Below are 18,086 nucleotides of genomic sequence, written 5' to 3' on the forward strand. Positions count from 1 at the left end.
TAGTGCAGTCCTATACAGAGTGATGCCCTTCCAAATCCACTAAAGTCCTCCTTTGTTCGGGATTGCTCTTTAACTATCTGATGTGTATAATGAATGACAAGTACATCTAGTGGTAGACATTCAGTACAATCCTTAGCAAAGTTCCACCCTTCAGTGCACATTGATTTCAATGGATTTAGAAGAGTATAACTCTATTCTGGAGAAAATTGATAGGCTGGAACAACACACTGCTAGATATTGCATTACTGTAAAAATTTACCTTCTTGATGTTCTTGCCTGCATAAGAAAACACAGGAGGTAAATGCTTGTGTTAGTACAATATCCAGCTAAATGTGGGTGTAACCATAAGAAATATATTTTAATTTAATGTTTATTTTTTATGCACTAATATAAAAACTGTTTGAAGTTACCAGGTCAGAATAAATCTATTAAAGAAACAATAGTGTATCTATATAGTGTATGGGAACCTCCACGTTCAGAGACAGTTCCCCACTGTCTGAAGGCAACATTGGGGAAAGGCCTTGGCCTCTATGTCCTGTTGTTGGACCTCCAGGGGAACTGGTTGGTCACCGTATGAGACAGGATGAAGGACTGTATGGACCATTAGTCTGGTCCAGAAGAGTTCTTCTTATGCCCTTGTGTTCTTTTCTCCCAATGTCTACTTTGGATCCATAAACACAATAATGAGAAAACTGTTCAGCATCTTCCTCTTTTGCAACTTCGTGCATACAAATATTCAGGGAACATCTGTTCCATCTTTTCTTGCAGAAAGCAAAGTTTTTCATGGCGCATCTGTACAACACTGTACATCTGCTGCCACAAGAGTTATTAACTTTCCATTTTCAAGGAACTTCCTGCTTGAGAGGGAAAGATTTCTTGTTCAAGCCACTGGATTTTATCCAAGCACTCTGGTCAGCAATTAGTCAGATTCAATGCATGATGCAAATCCCTGAAATTCATTGAGCAAGCAAACTGGGGACATTTTAAGCCTTCCTCTACAGCTAGCAGACAACCCGCTACTGTTAGAAACAGGCTGCCCATCACAATTTTTGTAGATGCATACACACAAAAACAGCCTGTATTGATCTGGAGTGTAATATTGCTTGTCTTGTTTGAATACAGAAAAGCACAGTCTAGCTCCACTAGAAGCAAATATAAAACTCCCATTCTTTCCCTTGAAAAGTCTGGTCAATTACTTTTTTCTTCATATACTGTATTGGCCAGGAGCAGGTTCTTCATGGACAGTCTCTAATATGCCCCATGCTGCAGTATCCATCTCCTGCCCTGACTCTGGCACATGTCTGATCCCATGGGGATAATCTAGGCAGGACTTAGAGCACTTTGGCACATGCAGAATAATGCACTTTCAATCCACTTTCAACACACTTTGCAGCTGGATTTTACTATACAAAATAGCAAAATCCACTTGCAAATAATTGTGAGATTGAAAGTGCGTTATTCTGCATGTGCCAAAGTGCCCTCAGTTGCCTGATGTTTTAGCCATTACTGAGCACCATGAGTCTTCAGGGCATTAGGAGTGTTGTCCAATGCTCCATTTGTATTAACTTTAGAAGTGGGAAAGGAAAGCAGAAGGCGTAGTGGTTAAGAGCAGGTGCACTCTAATCTGGAGGAACTGGGTTTGATTCCCTGCTCTGCTGCTTGAGCTGTGGAGGCTTATCTGGGGAATTCAGTTTAGTCAGTGCACTCCAAACATGCCAGCTGGGTGACCTTGGGCTAGTCATAGTTCTTCTGAGCTCTCTCAGCCCCACCAACCTCACAGAGTGTTTGTTGTGGGGGAGGGGGGAGGAAAGGAAAGGAGATTGTCAGCCCCTTTGAGTCTCCTTACAGGAGAGAAAGGGGGAATATAAATCCAACTCTTCTTCTTCTTAATAGTAAAATTCCTTAATAAAAAAGATCAGTAACATAGGGTCTGTATTTAAATTTGGAAATGGAGTAGCATAATACAAATCAAATAAATCTGAATGTATTTGTTGATATAAACCAATAAGAAAAAAAAGTATTGTTCTCAGTACCCGTGACATTCCACAAACTAGATGCTCGTCTGTTCTTCTAAATGCCTGGCAAAATTGATTGCTTTCCTGCACATATCAGCAAAAATCATGTCTGCCTTCTCTCCTCCCTTTAAAGTCTGCCTGCTGAGGATGAGAAAGGAAGCAATTCCAAGAGGAAATCAAGCATGAAAGTCTTTTTCTTTCTCTCCTTAAAAAAACCCCAAATTTGACTTTCCCAATTTATTTTCAGGTGTCCTGAATGCGAAACATATCTTTTTCTGCACTTCACAGGCCTCATGAAAGGTTTTCCACTATTTTTGGGCATTGTAATAAAAAACGCAGCTGTGTAAATGCATTTTTCAAACTCATTCAAGGAGTTCAAAGTGATATCTGCAGGCACTTGGTGTTGGAGCAGCCACAATGCCATTTGAAGCACAACCCATTGTGGGACACTCAAGTGCAACGCTCTGTTCTGGGTTAATGGCATTAATCTTCAGATGTGAGGATGAGTTCATATATGGCACAGAGGCAGTAAAGACATTTAAGCAGTTTGGGTCTATTCCAGCTCCATATTTACTTGCAGACTGATCCATGAGCCTCAAATAATATGGTATGCAAGATCACATTTCCTCCAACACAGAAATAATGAAGCAATTGACTTATTATGGGCAATGCTCAAACAGGGTCTTTTGGACTGAGGGGAGGGGAAATGGGAGGAATCAGTCCTTCCTCTGACATATTCATAGATGACATTAGTAGCACATATGAGGACTTAATGTTACAGGCAGGGACTGAACTCAGTCACAGGAATGACAGCGGAGTGGTTCTGACTAAGGTTGAGTGTAGCAGTACCGCACTTCCTTCACATATGATCCTATGTCTATACACCCAGTCTCATGAGTAAAGGAAATCGATTTCCCCCATTTCATACTTGGGTCCTAGCCTAGCTTGGTGCACAACAATTGCCTTTACCCAACTTCATTTGTTGCTACAGTTTTACATGGGACAATCCAAGAAGGACACTCTGACTGTTTTGTTACGGAGAGCTCTGGACACCCAAGGGAATGCGTTATATAAACTTTTAGCTGTGCTTCTCTATTGTTTAGTAGCTTATTTACAAAGCAGCAACACAATTACTTACTTATCACACAGTGGACTTTCAGGCCTTTATGCTGGCAGATGACAGAATGGCTAATATAGATTGCACTGCTGGGGACAATTAAACAGCCCGAGCCATAAATGAGACCTGCTTTTGGAAACTTACCATGGAGGTATGTGTACTCACATCCTTCCTGCTGTTTAAGGAACCATGGTCATCATGCCGTTGCTGTAGCACGCCTCTCAGTGTGGGGCTATTTCATTCTGGTTATAGGATAATGTTCCTTTTTCTTTGCTTTGAAGGCTGCTAAAATGTTTTATTTTCCATTGCTATTCACATTACACTAACGATTGACTTTCATTGTCTTTTCCCACCCTTTAAAGTATACTTTAATTGATTTTCCCTCTATAAGGCTCTTATATAGAGCACAGAGGTTGTATTTAATATTAATTAATAGGCACAATATAAAGTATCTATAATAATGTCCCACCTCCTATAATATCGGTCACCTAGCCACTCTCTACTCTTACATTTCTTTGCCAGTGACTGGCAGAGATATTGCCATAAATCCCGGAGAGAAAGACACAGGGGAAAGTAATGGTCTTTTTTCGGAGCACACAGCTTTTTAGCTGGTAGCAAGCTCCCAGACTGCCCAATTTCCCCATGGAAATTTTACTCCTTTCCCCTGCTCTAGGCAGCTGCCTGCTGACAATTTACCAGTCCGTCCTTACTCTCACCTCAGACCTATTTGCCCAGAAACCAGTACATCTCACACATTTTTCTTGAGGTTCATTTTAAGCTTCCCAAAAAAATCCATCCACACAACCTATACACAGCAATATTTAACTCACATTTTGATCCTGATGAAGAAGTACCACTTGATGTAGATCGTGATCCCCCTTTCATGGAAAACACAGCCTTCCCTCGCCGAGTTGCTGTAACTGTTACACGAGGACGTTTTAGTGGGATCACTGCACGAGGTGGTGGAGGGACCCGGCCATGATAATCAAACAATCTTGGGGAAAACAAAAACAGAGGTTCAGGGATAGATTATTGTGGTTTGATATCAGGAAGATCTGCAGATCACAGTAATTTGCCATCTGAAAAAAACACTGCCTTTTGCATACAGTAAAATTAGATTTCAAGGATATTTGTATGTTGAGAGGAACACTTCTTTTTCAGTCGCATCCAAGTGCATAGCTTTTGTGTAATTTCAGTGAGTGTTACCACTGGCTGTCTATTTCTGGTATGGAAATTAAATCTGTTTTACACAGTTTCATTTATTTCAGTGATTATATCATGAGATTAAAAAACAGCTCTATTATTGATTCATGGTTTAGAGAATATAATTTTTTTACTTCCCAGTAACATTTACAGAAACATTCGGAATGATCTGTTCTGAAACAAAGCACTGCTGGCCAAGGAAAAAACTAATGGAGGACACATCTGCTTGAAAGTCAAGGTAAACACTGGGTCATCACTGACCTGTGTAAGGCTTCAGTTATCACTGGCCCATGGGGTGATGTCACATTGTGACACTTGCTAGACAGACTATGTTTATGAGGTGGGTTGCCATTGTCTTTATCAGCCATTTTAACTTTACCCCCAGCAAGCTGGGTACTCTCTGCTTATGGAATTATTAACTTCACTATTCACAGAAGTCAATGGGAGATGCATATGTTTGTCCCTTAGCTGAAATAACACATCATTCCCCAAGTAGCTTGTGTAAATTGTATAATATATCTGAATTTCACACTGCTAACGCTTTTGCACAGCCTTCCTCACTAGGCGACAGGTTGCAGTTTTTCCTGGCAGCTTTCTGCTTTTCAGTCTGCCTGGACAGGAGGATGCTGATTCATATATTAATACAAAGTGTTCCTCTCCTGCACATCCAGTAAGGCAACAGTACAGTGGTCCCAAATTTTGTTGAGCTTTTGAGCCTTGGACACTTTAGGAATTTTAAGAACAGGCAGTTGGTGGTACCACAAAATGCCTGCCACGGGGATTGCTGTTGATCACAAAATGTTGATACATTGTAAACTGTCATCCTCCAACAATGGAGGCAGCTATTTCCAAATAGCTGCCCCTGTAGACCCAAATGTCTCCTGCACGGTTCTGAAACGCTTCCTGCTCTAATGAGGTGGAAGAAAACCAGGACTAGCCCTTTTTTTTTGGGGGGGGGGGGGTAGAGATGCTTTTAGAAAAAGGAAGTGAGTGCCAAGAAGCACACTGCAGGGCACCACGTTGGGCATCACTGCAAAAGGGTCCTTTAAAAATAAAGGCAAAAGCTTACTTTCCCACTGACTTACATGTTTTTGAGATCTATTATTAACTAGAATGCAAATATACAGGTTGCAGGAGGATAGATGCAAATGATGCTGACAGAAGACATTCAGCACAATTTTTCATACAAACAATTCCATAGTAATGCTCTGTAAAATATGCTCCCGATCCAACTGCATCTAAGATGGGATGTACAGGAGAGGAACACTTCAAGAATATGCACCCATTAGCTATGCATTGAATGTGCCTTACCCGTTCAGAAAACACAAAGCTTTTCAACTGAGCGCATGCCAACGGAACCATGAGAAACACTATTGATAAATACCATTTTATACTGTACTATATTTGAATTGCCTACTGGGAATCAGTTTTAATAGTAAGGGTACAAGCAGCAACAACTGCTGTGAGTTAAATGCAAAATCCTATGCTTAAAGCTAAGGGAGTCCTTCTTTCTTATCCTGTTTGAAATGGCTGGGAGTTTATGCAAATATCTGTGACTTGCATGCACTATTCAGCCTCCACTCTAGTGGCCCCTGTGCAGCAAAAAAATAACTCAGCGAAAAAATAGCTCAGAAAGAACAATGAACTTGCAAGAACACATTCTCTTCATTGGCAGCAGAAAGAGAACCAAGGGGACAGAGTGCTCCTTCCCCTTGGTCATGGGACCTTTTGGGTGGGAAGACTCTACTGCTTGAAGGGGAGAAGGAACGATCCTAGCTGGATTTTTCTAGAAGCTTGCAAGAAGATGACTTTCAGGTGGCCTGTGCCTGCGCAGTCCCAAATGTGGGGCTGCACCAGAGGCGTAGTGCCAAGGGAGGGGTGTGCGACGCACTGGGTTGGCGCCGATGCCGAGGCGGGATGGGGCGTTCCGGGGGTAGGATGGGGCGTTCTGATGGCTTGGAGGGGTGTGCAGCATGCTTGCGCGCCGGGCACACTTCCCCTTTGCTCCGTCCCTGGGCTGCACAGACACCACATTGTTGAATTTATGTAGCTCAGTACACTGAGATGGCCATGAACTTTCTTTCAGCCAGAAAGTTGAAGTCAGAAAGAAGCAATAAAAGCCAATTAAATCCTATGAGGCATAAATGCAAACTTGTTCCACCCCAATTATATGAAACTATGACAAGTAAAGGAGTGTAATTTATATACCCAAAAGCAGGAATAAAAACTCCACATACCGATTGTAGAAATCATCTCTGTAGTAATCATAATCAAAGACATAACTGCTGCAAGAAAAAAAAAATGACATGAGCTGTTCCACATGGAATTACTTGAAAAATAACCATGATGTTTCAGTCCTACTTCAGTTTTATACCATTGGAGTCTGTTTCCTAATTACCTTTACATAATATTATTCATGAAATGTTGATCAATTAGTCTAGAATCTATATTCCACTACAAAAACTGGGATTGCAAGGCATAAATGAAACACTGGTTTACATCTGCTTAAATAACATAAGCCCTCCTAATCATGCTTCTTTTATTACTATATTCAGACTTTACACTCCAGTCCTATCTAGCGGGTTTGCCAAGGGATAAACTACATGTTCAGGTTTAAAGAGGTTCTCTGCAGCTACACAGCAACTGAGGGAAATTGCTTTAAAAAAAGCAAAATAGTTTTTTAACACTACTGTCAGGGGAGGAAGGGCTCTTCCCATAGCTGTTTTTTGGTGCAGAAACAGTCCGTGGGTAGATGGGATTATTTCCTTCCAGCTGTTCTGCTCACACACCAAAACGGGACTATAGGGAACTGGTGCTTTTCACAAAGGGCAGGGCCATTCACCTCAACTGTGCTGATGTGGCACAGAGAGCAGAGCTTGTGGGAAAGATCTTAATCTCATTCTACCTTCGTCCTATTTGGCTCAATAACTTTGCATTATGCTGTTACAGTGGTGTAGGAGGTTAAGAGCTTGTGTATCTAATCTGGAGGAACAGGGTTTGATTCCCAGCTCTGCTGCCTGAGCTGTGGAGACTTATCTGGGGAATTCAGATTAGCCTATGCACTCCCACACACGCCAGCTGGGTGACCTTGGGCTAGTCACAGCTTCTCGGAGCTCTCTCAGTCCCACCTACCTCACAGGGTGCTTGTTGTGAGGGGGGAAGGGCAAGGAGATTGTGAGCCCCTTTGAGTCTCCTGCAGGAGAGAAAGGGGGATATAAATCCAAACTCAACCTTCTCCTCCTCCTCCATTGTATTTCTCACAACAAACCTGCAGGCTAGGTAAGGGTGAGAGAGTGTTGTAAGGTGAACCCCAAAAGATGATTTTAGAGGCCTCTCTGCTGAAGCTTAAACACCTACAGAGAAAAACTTTGAAAAGCATTTTATTTTTCTGAAAAGCATTGTTCTTGCTACCGCCCTGACCGCAAACTTCTTGCCTTTTAGAAAACAAGTTAAGCTATATCCTGCACCCAAGAACTTGCTAAAACCACAAGGTTTCTCTTAGAAATACTCTTTGATGTTGTGTTCTTGTGATTCTCAGAAAAGCCACCTGCTCTCTTCTCCTCCTGACCCCCTCCCCAGAGAACTTTGCTTCATGGTTATCTGTGACATGTATAGCTAGAGCCAACAAACTGGTCGCCAACCACGTATACCGGAACGCATCCAAATTTAGACAAGACATAGACAGGAAGAAAGAGGAGGTGAAATACTAATTAGCCAATCATTAATTCAATGCTGCTTGTTGACGTATCATTATAAAAATGAATGTATTGCTAGCAAAATTCGTCCTGGACCCAACTAGGCCTAGTTGTTAAGAGCTCTGGTAATAAACTTTCACTGATTTTTCAACCATTTGCCTTTTTGCAACTGAATCGCGTGGTCTTGTGACTGACACTCAAGGGGCAGAGTTGTCAGTGTGACTGGCTCAAGGTCACCCAGCAAGCTTCCATAGCAGAGTGGGGGATTCCAAGGAAGATGGAGTAGGGTTGCCAATTGCAGGATGGAGAATTCCTGGAGATTTTGTGGGCTGAGCCTGTGAATAGCAGGGTTTGAAAGAGGAATATAGCTCAGCAGGGTTTAATGCCATACAGTCCACTCTCTAAAGCAGCCATTTTCTCCAGAGGAACTGATCTCTGTTTTCTGGAGATGAGCTGTAATTCCAGATCTCCCGGATCCAACCTGGAGGTTGGCAAGCCTAGGATGGACCTAGGAACAATCCATTATACAGTGGAACCTCGGTTTTCATTGGAAATCTGTCCGAAAAGAATCGAATCGATGAAAACCGAAACCAATGAAAACCGAGGCAAACTTTTCCATAGGAACTAATGTAAATCCAATTAATCCGTTCTAGGCACTCCAAAAAACATACCAAAAACACATGTTGGGTGAATAAACATAGTGTTTAATGCTGAAAACAGTAACAAACAATAACACTAGGACCAGCTTCAGAGCCAGTGGACCAATGTCGCACCAAAAAACTGTCTAAAGAGGTCTGTTTCTGATCCCTCTTTAAGATTTGTCTGAAATGGGGCAAGTGTTGTCATTAAACAAGTTGCAGACATGGTCTGCAACAGCTTTGTCCGGGTGATTTTTCTTCACAAACCCCTGCACCTTACTGCGAATCGATGAAAACCGAGGCAAATCGATGAAAACCGAGACAATTTTTTCACTGAAAAAAATCGATGAAAACCGAAACCAATGATAACCGAAGGCAATGAAAACCAAGGTTCCACTGTATAGTCAAACACTGAAAGCTGAATGTCTGGGTTTTTACTGTGTATTAACATAGTGAAAGAACTCTGAAGATATTATTACTGTTCAGCATTTTGGGAGGTTTTTTGCGTGCATTCTAAGGGTAAGAACATTTTATTTGCCCATCTGTGATTATCCAAAATAGATTAGAATGAAGTGAGAGATGACAAGATATTCTATTTTAAAATATTTGTCCCATTCTAAATATGAAATGGTAGGAAATAAAATTGCATTAGAAATTCCAAACTCTTCTGACATAAACACAGAGAAACAGAAATGAGAAGCCCAAAAAATGACATATAATTATAGCTCATCTTTGTTTAGATTTAGGGACCTGAACTCAAACTGGTGATGTGGGAAAGGTTTTTAACATGAAAAAGAGAAATGAAGCAAAGTAAAGGACAAGGACAGAAAACGGAGAAAATGCCAGTGCTAAAATATAATCAGCAGGGAATCAAACAATAATGACAATTTGAAGCCTGATTCTGTGCCAGTAAATATGACAAGAATAACAACATACAACTAGACTTACTATAGCAAGAGTAGCTACAACCATCTGGAGTGTGTAATGGTGCAAAGTTGCTATGTAGAAATGGGCTCTGTATGTGGGTTTGTGTTGGAGGTGTGTGCATGTGCCAATTAGGCTTAGAGATTTGGGTGATACTCCCATGGATACTCCCATGGATTTTCTGGAACTATGGCCTTAGTTTAGAAGAGTACTGTAGAAATAGGCATTTACCATACTTGCATGGAATTCCTTAATATAAGAACTGCCCTGTCCACATCTATTGAGAATGAAGCTCTACTGTTCATTCACTTGTATATTTTTCTTTGTCAATATCTTTAAAAAGAATATGGATCTTCATGCTCAGAAAACCTTTGTATCTGAGATTCAGGCGTCTTCCACACGGGCCAAATACTGTGCTGTGCAAATGGTATAAATAACACCAGTGTCACCCCGATCCATTCACACAGCCAGCCCTCCCATCGACAGCAAACGCATTGGCAGGGCTGCAAGATGCGGCTGTCTTTTTTGTTGGCCACTCATTTCTGCGTAGCTACACAGAAATGCACACATGTACCCCCACAGCAACGGTGACATTCCGTGAGACCCTGATATGACCCTGTGCACCTGTAAAGCTATGCGTACATAAACCGGAATTTTTTTTAAAAACCGCAAGCATGGCCAGAGCAGAAGCGACTCCTGCACTGCCGTTCACTTGGCACTGGTTGCAGAGCGCCAATACATCATTTCCGGGGAAATAGAATGCTGCGGCTTCGTTACAGCAACGGAGGCTGAGCAAAGTAATCTCCAAAAACGGTGTTTTAACTGTCCTTAAACCACTGAAGCCCATGTGGAAAGGGCTTCAGAGAGAATAAAATAATGGAACTAGATAGCCACAAAGCAGATGTTTACTTCCTAATTACTAGTAACCACGTTTTTGAAATCAAAGTAGTGAATATTTTCTCTGCAATCTTGGAAGACAGGGCTGAACAGCAGCAGATGGAATTTTTAAAAAATGGCTCGTGACTTTTTGAAAAACACTAGTGAACTTCCTGGGTAAATTATCCCTTTTGTGTGAACAAACAACAGGAACAGAATGACCTGGGGAAAAAATCTGAACACTTAAGAATTAAAAAAAAATAGATTCCAGTTAGAAAATAATTGTTCCTTTTTTTGCCATGGTCCATATATAATCATGCATTATTCATGCAATCCTTTCTTCATAACACAATTTGTAGTCTATGTTCTATTGTGTAAGAGTATGAGACTGAATTTTTTAAAAAGCCCTTTCATTTTTCACAGTAAATTGAGAGTTAAGTATGGGATAAATGGTGAAAACATCAATGCATTGGTTGTAATTTGCCTGCTGCCAATGTGGCAGCCCCTGCCAGCCATCAGTGGGGCAGGAGGGAAAAAGGGAAGGGTGTGGGTGAGATGCCTTTGCACAACATCATTTCTGACTAGAAGAGTGGAAGCAAAGATAGAAACTCTTGTCTCTGATTTTGTAACATTCCATTGCTGCTGATATTCTACCTGTAATTCCTGGTTACTATGGCTGTCATGATAGAAAATGTTAATTCTACTTATCCCTCCATGCATTATTTGATCACCAATTTCTAGTTCTTTTGTTTCTAGAAATACAGAATTAGGTTGGGGAGGGGGTAAAATAAGTCCCTGATACAAGTAATTCGGCTTATTTTTTTAAAATGGTGATTCTGTTGTGCACACATGTAGATCTCCTCTGCAAAGTAAGAAAGAAACTGGAATGGGGAAAATTCCTCTAAACATTGTGAGCTGATTCAGAACTCTTGATTAAAAAAGCAAGAGATTTTTTGCAGGTGATCCACCATGATGCTTATAACTAGTAACTTAGTTACAATTAAAGATAGGAAAGTTTAACCAGAGGTGGGATTTAGCCAGTTTGGACCAGTTCTCTAGAACCAGTAGCTAAATTTGTAGCTAGTTTGCCAAACTGGTAATCCCACAGCAAAGAGGCCACACAGTGCCTTTACAAGGGAAGGAAAGGCTGGTGGCTGGGGCTTCCTTCCTTCCCCCGGAGGCCACCCGACTGGATGGGGGACAAGGCGAGGATCCTCGCCTCATCCCCCAGCCAGCCGGGTGGCCTCTGAGCGGGGAGGAAGCCCCAGCCAGCCCCCAGCCTTTGGCCTTCAGGCCGGCGAGTGGCTGGGTGCGAGCCTCCCAGGAGGGTGGCTGGGGCTTCCTTCCTCCCCAAGGTCCTCCCAGCCGTGCACCTGGGCTGGAGGCTGGAGGTTGCCCAGGCCTCCCAGCTGCGCTGTGGTGATCTTCTTAGGCTAGGGCAGTGTCTGGGAGGCCTGGGCAACCTCCAGCAGGGCTCCAGCCCAGGTGCATGGCCCTGCTGGTGGTTGCTAATATGGAGGTACAATTTTAGGAAAGTGGGTTGCCAAGGGGTTCACAAGTGAAAAAAGGTTGGGAACTACTATAACACTGTTCCTAGTCGATTGTACTTTTGCTGATCTGCTTCTTGGGAACGTAATAGACTCTTTGAAGGAGTATTGCAGCACAGTTCAAAGTCCTTGAGGTCTGTGGCTTGTCCTACTGAGCCAAAAGTTCTGCTCTTTTCATTAGAAAAGCACAGAATGCCAGTCCCTGGAATTTATAATGCTCAGGACTAGACGGTATATAGGTTTCCCACTATCTGTCAGAAACAGTTGATGCTGCACTTTCTTATTCCGTTCTCAACCTGAAAATGGAATCTGAAGCCTGAATGCAGGATTCAGTGCAACAGTGCAATACAATGTGTGCAGTAAGCATTGCCATGAAAATTGCCCAAGGCATTAAAACTACTATCTTGTTTTCTTTATTAAAAAATACCATCAAAAACAATTCCATTTTGCACAATAGCTCATTATACTTCGAAGCCCTGAGGTTCCTGGTTCAAACTAAATAATGCCTGACATATTTCATGTTAACAACGTCTACTTTACATCGCATGGAAAGTTTCCTGAAGCAAATGTACTTTCTCTTCATGAGCAAACTGCCTTTTACTTTCTCAGTGCACACACGTAAAACGCATGAATATTAAATGTAGTCTAATTGCTGATCTTTGTTATGTTGCAAAGTGATACCTTTTATAAATACAGTGCATGTCTGCAAATAAATTTATAGCTTTCATTTCTCTGATCCTCACAGACCTCTTCAGTTATGTGCTTAATCATGAACAATGTGAAATTCAACAGACAAATGAGGAAGGCATAGTTATAGTTAGGGAATGTTGCACCTGTATCTTCAGTAACTATACAACATGCCTGCCATTAGAAAACACTAGACTTTCTATTGCCAGTATTGGAGAGTAAGGTCAATATGGCTGGCATAATGTGAAATCACTGCAAATACTGCTCCCATATTTAAATTCATGAGGAAAGACTTCACTTCTTGTCCAAACAATGACCCCAGCAGAATATGCAAGAGCTGTTCTGTTAATCTAAAAAGGCAAATTATTCAATTTTCAGTTTCTCTTCACCAAGAAAACAAGAACTAGAGGTATACCTATTGAGCCCTGGACAGCTCCATATGTAGAAGGCACCTGTTATAAATTGAAGCTCCGGATAATTGCTATTAAGCCTCATAACTGCCTCATACACTCCAAAGGCACTAACTTGAGGATTGAGTGCCATACATCACTGGAAGGAAGCGAAATCTTTAGTAACCATGAGCTACTGTAACCTCAGCTTGTGGGTTCTGTGGGGCAGTACTTGGAATGAGTTGCAACAACAATTTTTAAACAACAAAATGGTTTACTTTTCTTTACAATTAACACTTTTAAAACATCAACATTTAACGTTACAATTCAAGGTCCTATTCAGGTTTGCATTTCAAGTCCTTCTATTTACAGTCTACTGATATTGCCAAGTCCAAATTCTTCTTTGAAAGTTGGCTGGCTCCTGAAGACTCCAAGGGCTTGATGAACAGGTTGCAACATGATGAAGGTCTCCAGGAGAACTCTCACCCATTACAACCACAAAAGAAAACCCTGAAACAATAAACTCCAACATTTACAACATAGCAAAAACAACAACTACCTTCCCAGTAGTTCCCAACAATATTGAAATTACCTTAACAAGGTGTTAAGGGCTTATAGAAATCAAGGTCCGAGTCTGGTAGCCTTGTTCTTCTGCAAAAGAGCTCTTTCAGCCTCTCTGCTGCTCCGAGTCTCCACCCCCTTACTGGGTCAACCCATTCTGGGCCAATCCATTCAGGGCATGGGGGTTACACTACCACGCTAAATGTGATCCTAAATACAGTACTCGGTATTCTCTCTGTTAGCTCATTTGTAACTCAAGTTATGGCAAGATGCAGATATATTAATTAACAGAACGAGAACATTATTGAAAGAGGGGGTTGAAAGACTATAAAAGAAGACACTCCTGTCAAAATGAACACCAGCTCAATTAAAGCAACTTTCACCAGGGCTTTATGTATTTGCAAAAGAATTCAACTTACAGCGGATAAAAGAGACACCATCAACAAAAATCTTCCTTCACTTCTTCACAATCCCCATCAATAAGGCATTAGCAGACTTAGGATTTGATAAATCACACTCAGCAAATGCCTTTTCCCACCTAAAAAGTATCTTTGAGATCACACCAAGTAGGAAGATGCCCTTGATACCCTCCTTCACCTACTGATACTTCTGAAAGACTTGCATGTTCTACTGGAAAACAGTAGAGGAAATAAATGGAAACGTTTTCCAAACAGACAACTCAAGAGCCATGGTTTCCCTTCACTGTTAAGGTATGTCAGGCCTATGTCAGTAGCATACCTAGGCAAACTGGAGCCCTGGGCAAAACCTGAGTTTGATGCCCCCCCCCCCCCATGGGCAGCCACCCTCTCCCACTGTGACCAAACAATGATTTTTTTCCACCAGGTCATTAAAGATAATTAAAGTCACCATCACATTATAGAACATGCCCCAACTCACAAATCTGAACACAGCAATGGGCCATGCCACACAGCAGAAATATTTTTGAAAACATTTTCAAAATGCTTTCAAAATGTTTTATTACTGCTATGAAAAGATTTCATGGTATTGTATCCAGAAAACAGCATCACTTTCAATGTTATTTAAACTGGGGACTTTTGGGGTGGATTATCCCCCACCCTGAAACAGCATCACTTTCAATGTTTAAACTGGGGACCTCAGATTCTCCCTTTAAATCCATGCCGAAGGGGGTGGATTTAACAACAACAACAACAACAACAACAACAACAACAACAACAACAACAACAACAACTTTTATTAGGCATTGAGAGAGTAAAAGAAAGAAAGAAAACAAGAATTGGCAGGAAGGGATCGATTTAAAAGGAAAATCTGGGGAAATGTAGGGGCTGCCTGCTTTCAGGGGTGCAATTATTAAGATAGCAACACCAAAATTTCAGAGTATCTTCATGAGACCCTACTGATGATACCACCCAGGTTTGGTAAAGTTTGGTTCAGGGGGTCCAAAGCTATGGACCCTCAAAGGTGTAGCCCCCATCTCCTATTAGCTCCCATTGGAAACAATGGGAGTCCATAACTTTGGACTCCCTTAACCAAACCTCACCAAACCTGGAAGATATCATCAGGAGAGTCTCCCGAAAAATCCCTGAAATTTTGGTGCTGCTAGCCTAAAAACTGCACCCTCTGTAGGCCAAAAACAGAAAAACACTGAAAATACAAAAAAATCCCACCAATGAACCTGCAGTTTTTGCACCCCATACAAGGGGGCACCCTGGGCAACTGTCCACTTTGCCCAATGGGAGGAATGCCTTTGGCCTATGTAACCATATTTTTTGGTCTAAGGGTAATGAGCTACCGCTCTAGCAAACGTGTGCCACCTTCAATGTGTGTTCAGGGCACTCTTGTCAAACTGTACACATACATGATTGAGTATCCAATTTATTGGTAATATGCTAGATGTTACTGTAGCGCAGTTTGACATGACAGGCATAGAAGAGTTTCACTGACAGATAAAGGAGTAAGTGATGAGTGCAAGCTCTTGCAAACGTTCCTACTGCATTTCACTGAACAGCACCATGATAAATTAAAATTACTGTTGTGGCATCAGGCCTGAAAGAATAATCATTTTCAAGCTCAAAGACAGAACTGTGGAAACATTCTGTACTCCCAGAAAAAAATAGTAGCTTAGAGAGCACTGAATGCAGTGGGAAAGCACAGTATACTAAGCCATCATTAATTACCAGATGACAATGTCTGAGTTTAGAAAAATGGGGAAAATAGTTTCCAGAGCAATAGGTGCAAGGTCTTTCTTTTCCTGTGGTTAGTTCAGTTTATTGGTCAACCCAAAAGTTTTAAATCAATTACTATGATTAATTGAAGGATTTTCATATTGCTTTCCTTCAAGTGATCCTATGATATATGTAACTGTGCCCACAGGCAGGGTACCTTATCATGGAGTGGCTACAACAGAATCATATGTCCAGGAAGTAGTACATCTTACTATCATGGCTATTTATTTAATGCCCCCCTATCCTACACTCAAGTTCTATGCTAAATAATCCACATTTTCCAATAAGGATAATATATACTAATCAAGTAATTAAAAAAAACTTATTTGATAAAACAGAAGAAATGAATTTTGCTTAGGTACTAAAACCGGCCAAACTAATGCCTTTCAATCTGAAGTGACCCACCCAACAGTTATAAGAGTCCCTTGAGATAGCTACAAGTTTCAGTATTTTGAAGTTTATTAAGTGGAATAATGCAATTAGCAAACTGGAACAATACAAATAATATCACACATTCAGTATGTATTTCCAACACTGGAACATCACTGGAAAAGAGCCAGGTATTCCAAGCTCCCATACACTGTGCAACATACTCTACTTAAGAGAAGACCTAGTCTGACTGCAGAGATAGGGCAAGGTAAACTTCTCCCCATTCTGCACCAATTAGTGTGAGTCAGTACTGTATCTGCATAGAAAGTAAGCCTAAAATAAATGTTTTACAGTTACCTTAGATATTACCAGAAGACACACCACTGCTTTGATACAGTCTATTGAATCAAGCTATCACAATAATTTCCTCAGAACTGCCTACAGTGAACTATCCTATATACTCTAAACGGCATGAAAAAGTTTCTTCTTACCTGTGATACACTTGCTTATTTTAGCTCTAGCAATTTTTGTTTCCTTCTAGCAAGAGCCCGTTATCTTTACTCATCAATACTGGGCTGTGAGACCTGTCATGTTTTTTTAATAAATACTCTGCACAGCAGGACAAGTTTATAGCTGATAAAATATAAACCAGAATATAAAATTCATCTTTATATGAAACTTACATGGAACCAAAGGATTTTCAGAACATCACTTTGGTAATAGCTTTTTGTTCTATATATAAAAAGTAGATTTTACTCAGCTTTACTTGCTAGCTATCAAATGGCACCATCAGAAAGACAAACAGTTTGCCTTAAGGGGCTGCCAGTGCAATCTACTTTTCTTGATACAAGTTTGTTGAAGTTTTCTCCTATAGAACAGGGGGAGCTCCAACAAACTTGTATCAGCAGAATAAGACTGTAGAAGAAAAAATCCAGGTTACTCATTATTCCTACACATACAGAAACTGAAAAAAATTAGCAAACTGCCATCAGTTGGTACATTTATGATTTACCTTTCCGTAGATGATATAAAATGCACATTTTGTTGAATGGGGTCAATAATCACCAACAAATGTATTTGGTGGTATTGAGGAAGAAAATGCAGCAAATCTGAACATCAGATTTTTGCAGCATGGGAACTGTTGCCATAAGTGCCACTCCTATGTCTCTCCAGTAACAGAATTCCAAATAGGAGGAGCTTTCTTTCTTGTGTAAATTTTACCCGAATCTCTGAACAATGAAAATATAGATATGTAGAAGCGACCATTTGTGGATTCTGTGCACTGAGGCAGAGATCTTCCTGAGATCTTTACAATTTAATAATAAAGCAGGACAGATGCTGGAGATCTGCCCCCTTCTCCCCCAGCACAGCAGTGCAGCTGGGGTGGGGGTGGGGTCTATATCAGGTAATAGTGTGGAATAAAAGGGTTAAAATCTGTTTGCTCCAGTGCAGCTTCTGTTCTTTTGTGGGACTGCTGATTTGCAAGAGGAAACAAACCCACAACTAGCAGATCTTAAGCAGAGACCTCCCTCCTCCTCTAGAAGAGAAGAAGTGTTTGTTTTCATACCCCATTCTTCTCTACCTTTAAGGAGTCTCAAAGCGGATTTAAATCACCTTGTCTCCCGCCACCCAGCCAAACAGACACTTTGTGAGGTAGGTGGGGCTAAGAGAGTTCTGAGAGAACTATGACTAGTCCGAGGTCACCCAGCGGGCTGCATGTGGAGGAGTGAGGGACTATAATCTGGTTTAGCCCCAAGTGGCCTACCAATATTGTGCTCAAGTAAGCAATTCTACAAGAGTCAATAGGAAAAGGTAGGAACCAGGAGATGGAGCCAATTTTCAACTACTTTCAACACAAATG

General features: G+C 41.2%; 1 protein-coding gene across 9 annotated transcripts in view; it reads right to left on the reverse strand.

The window, feature by feature from the left end:
• RALYL (RALY RNA binding protein like) overlaps positions 1-18,086 on the reverse strand; it is a 305,642-nt gene that overhangs the window by 30,928 nt on the left and 256,628 nt on the right. For 7 of the 9 annotated variants that reach the window (XM_048507683.1, XM_048507676.1, XM_048507679.1 and 4 more), the window contains 2 exons: positions 6,573-6,620; positions 3,963-4,126 (listed from right to left, as the gene is read on the reverse strand). In XM_048507683.1, the coding sequence (XP_048363640.1) occupies positions 3,963-4,126; positions 6,573-6,620 (212 nt within the window). The remainder of the gene's footprint in view (positions 1-3,962; positions 4,127-6,572; positions 6,621-18,086) is intronic. The other 2 variants (XM_048507680.1, XM_048507682.1) reach the window with 1 other exon arrangement.

The sequence above is a fragment of the Sphaerodactylus townsendi genome, linkage group LG09 (assembly GCF_021028975.2).
Source record: "Sphaerodactylus townsendi isolate TG3544 linkage group LG09, MPM_Stown_v2.3, whole genome shotgun sequence".
In the NCBI taxonomy this organism is placed as follows: Eukaryota; Metazoa; Chordata; class Lepidosauria; order Squamata; family Sphaerodactylidae; genus Sphaerodactylus; species Sphaerodactylus townsendi.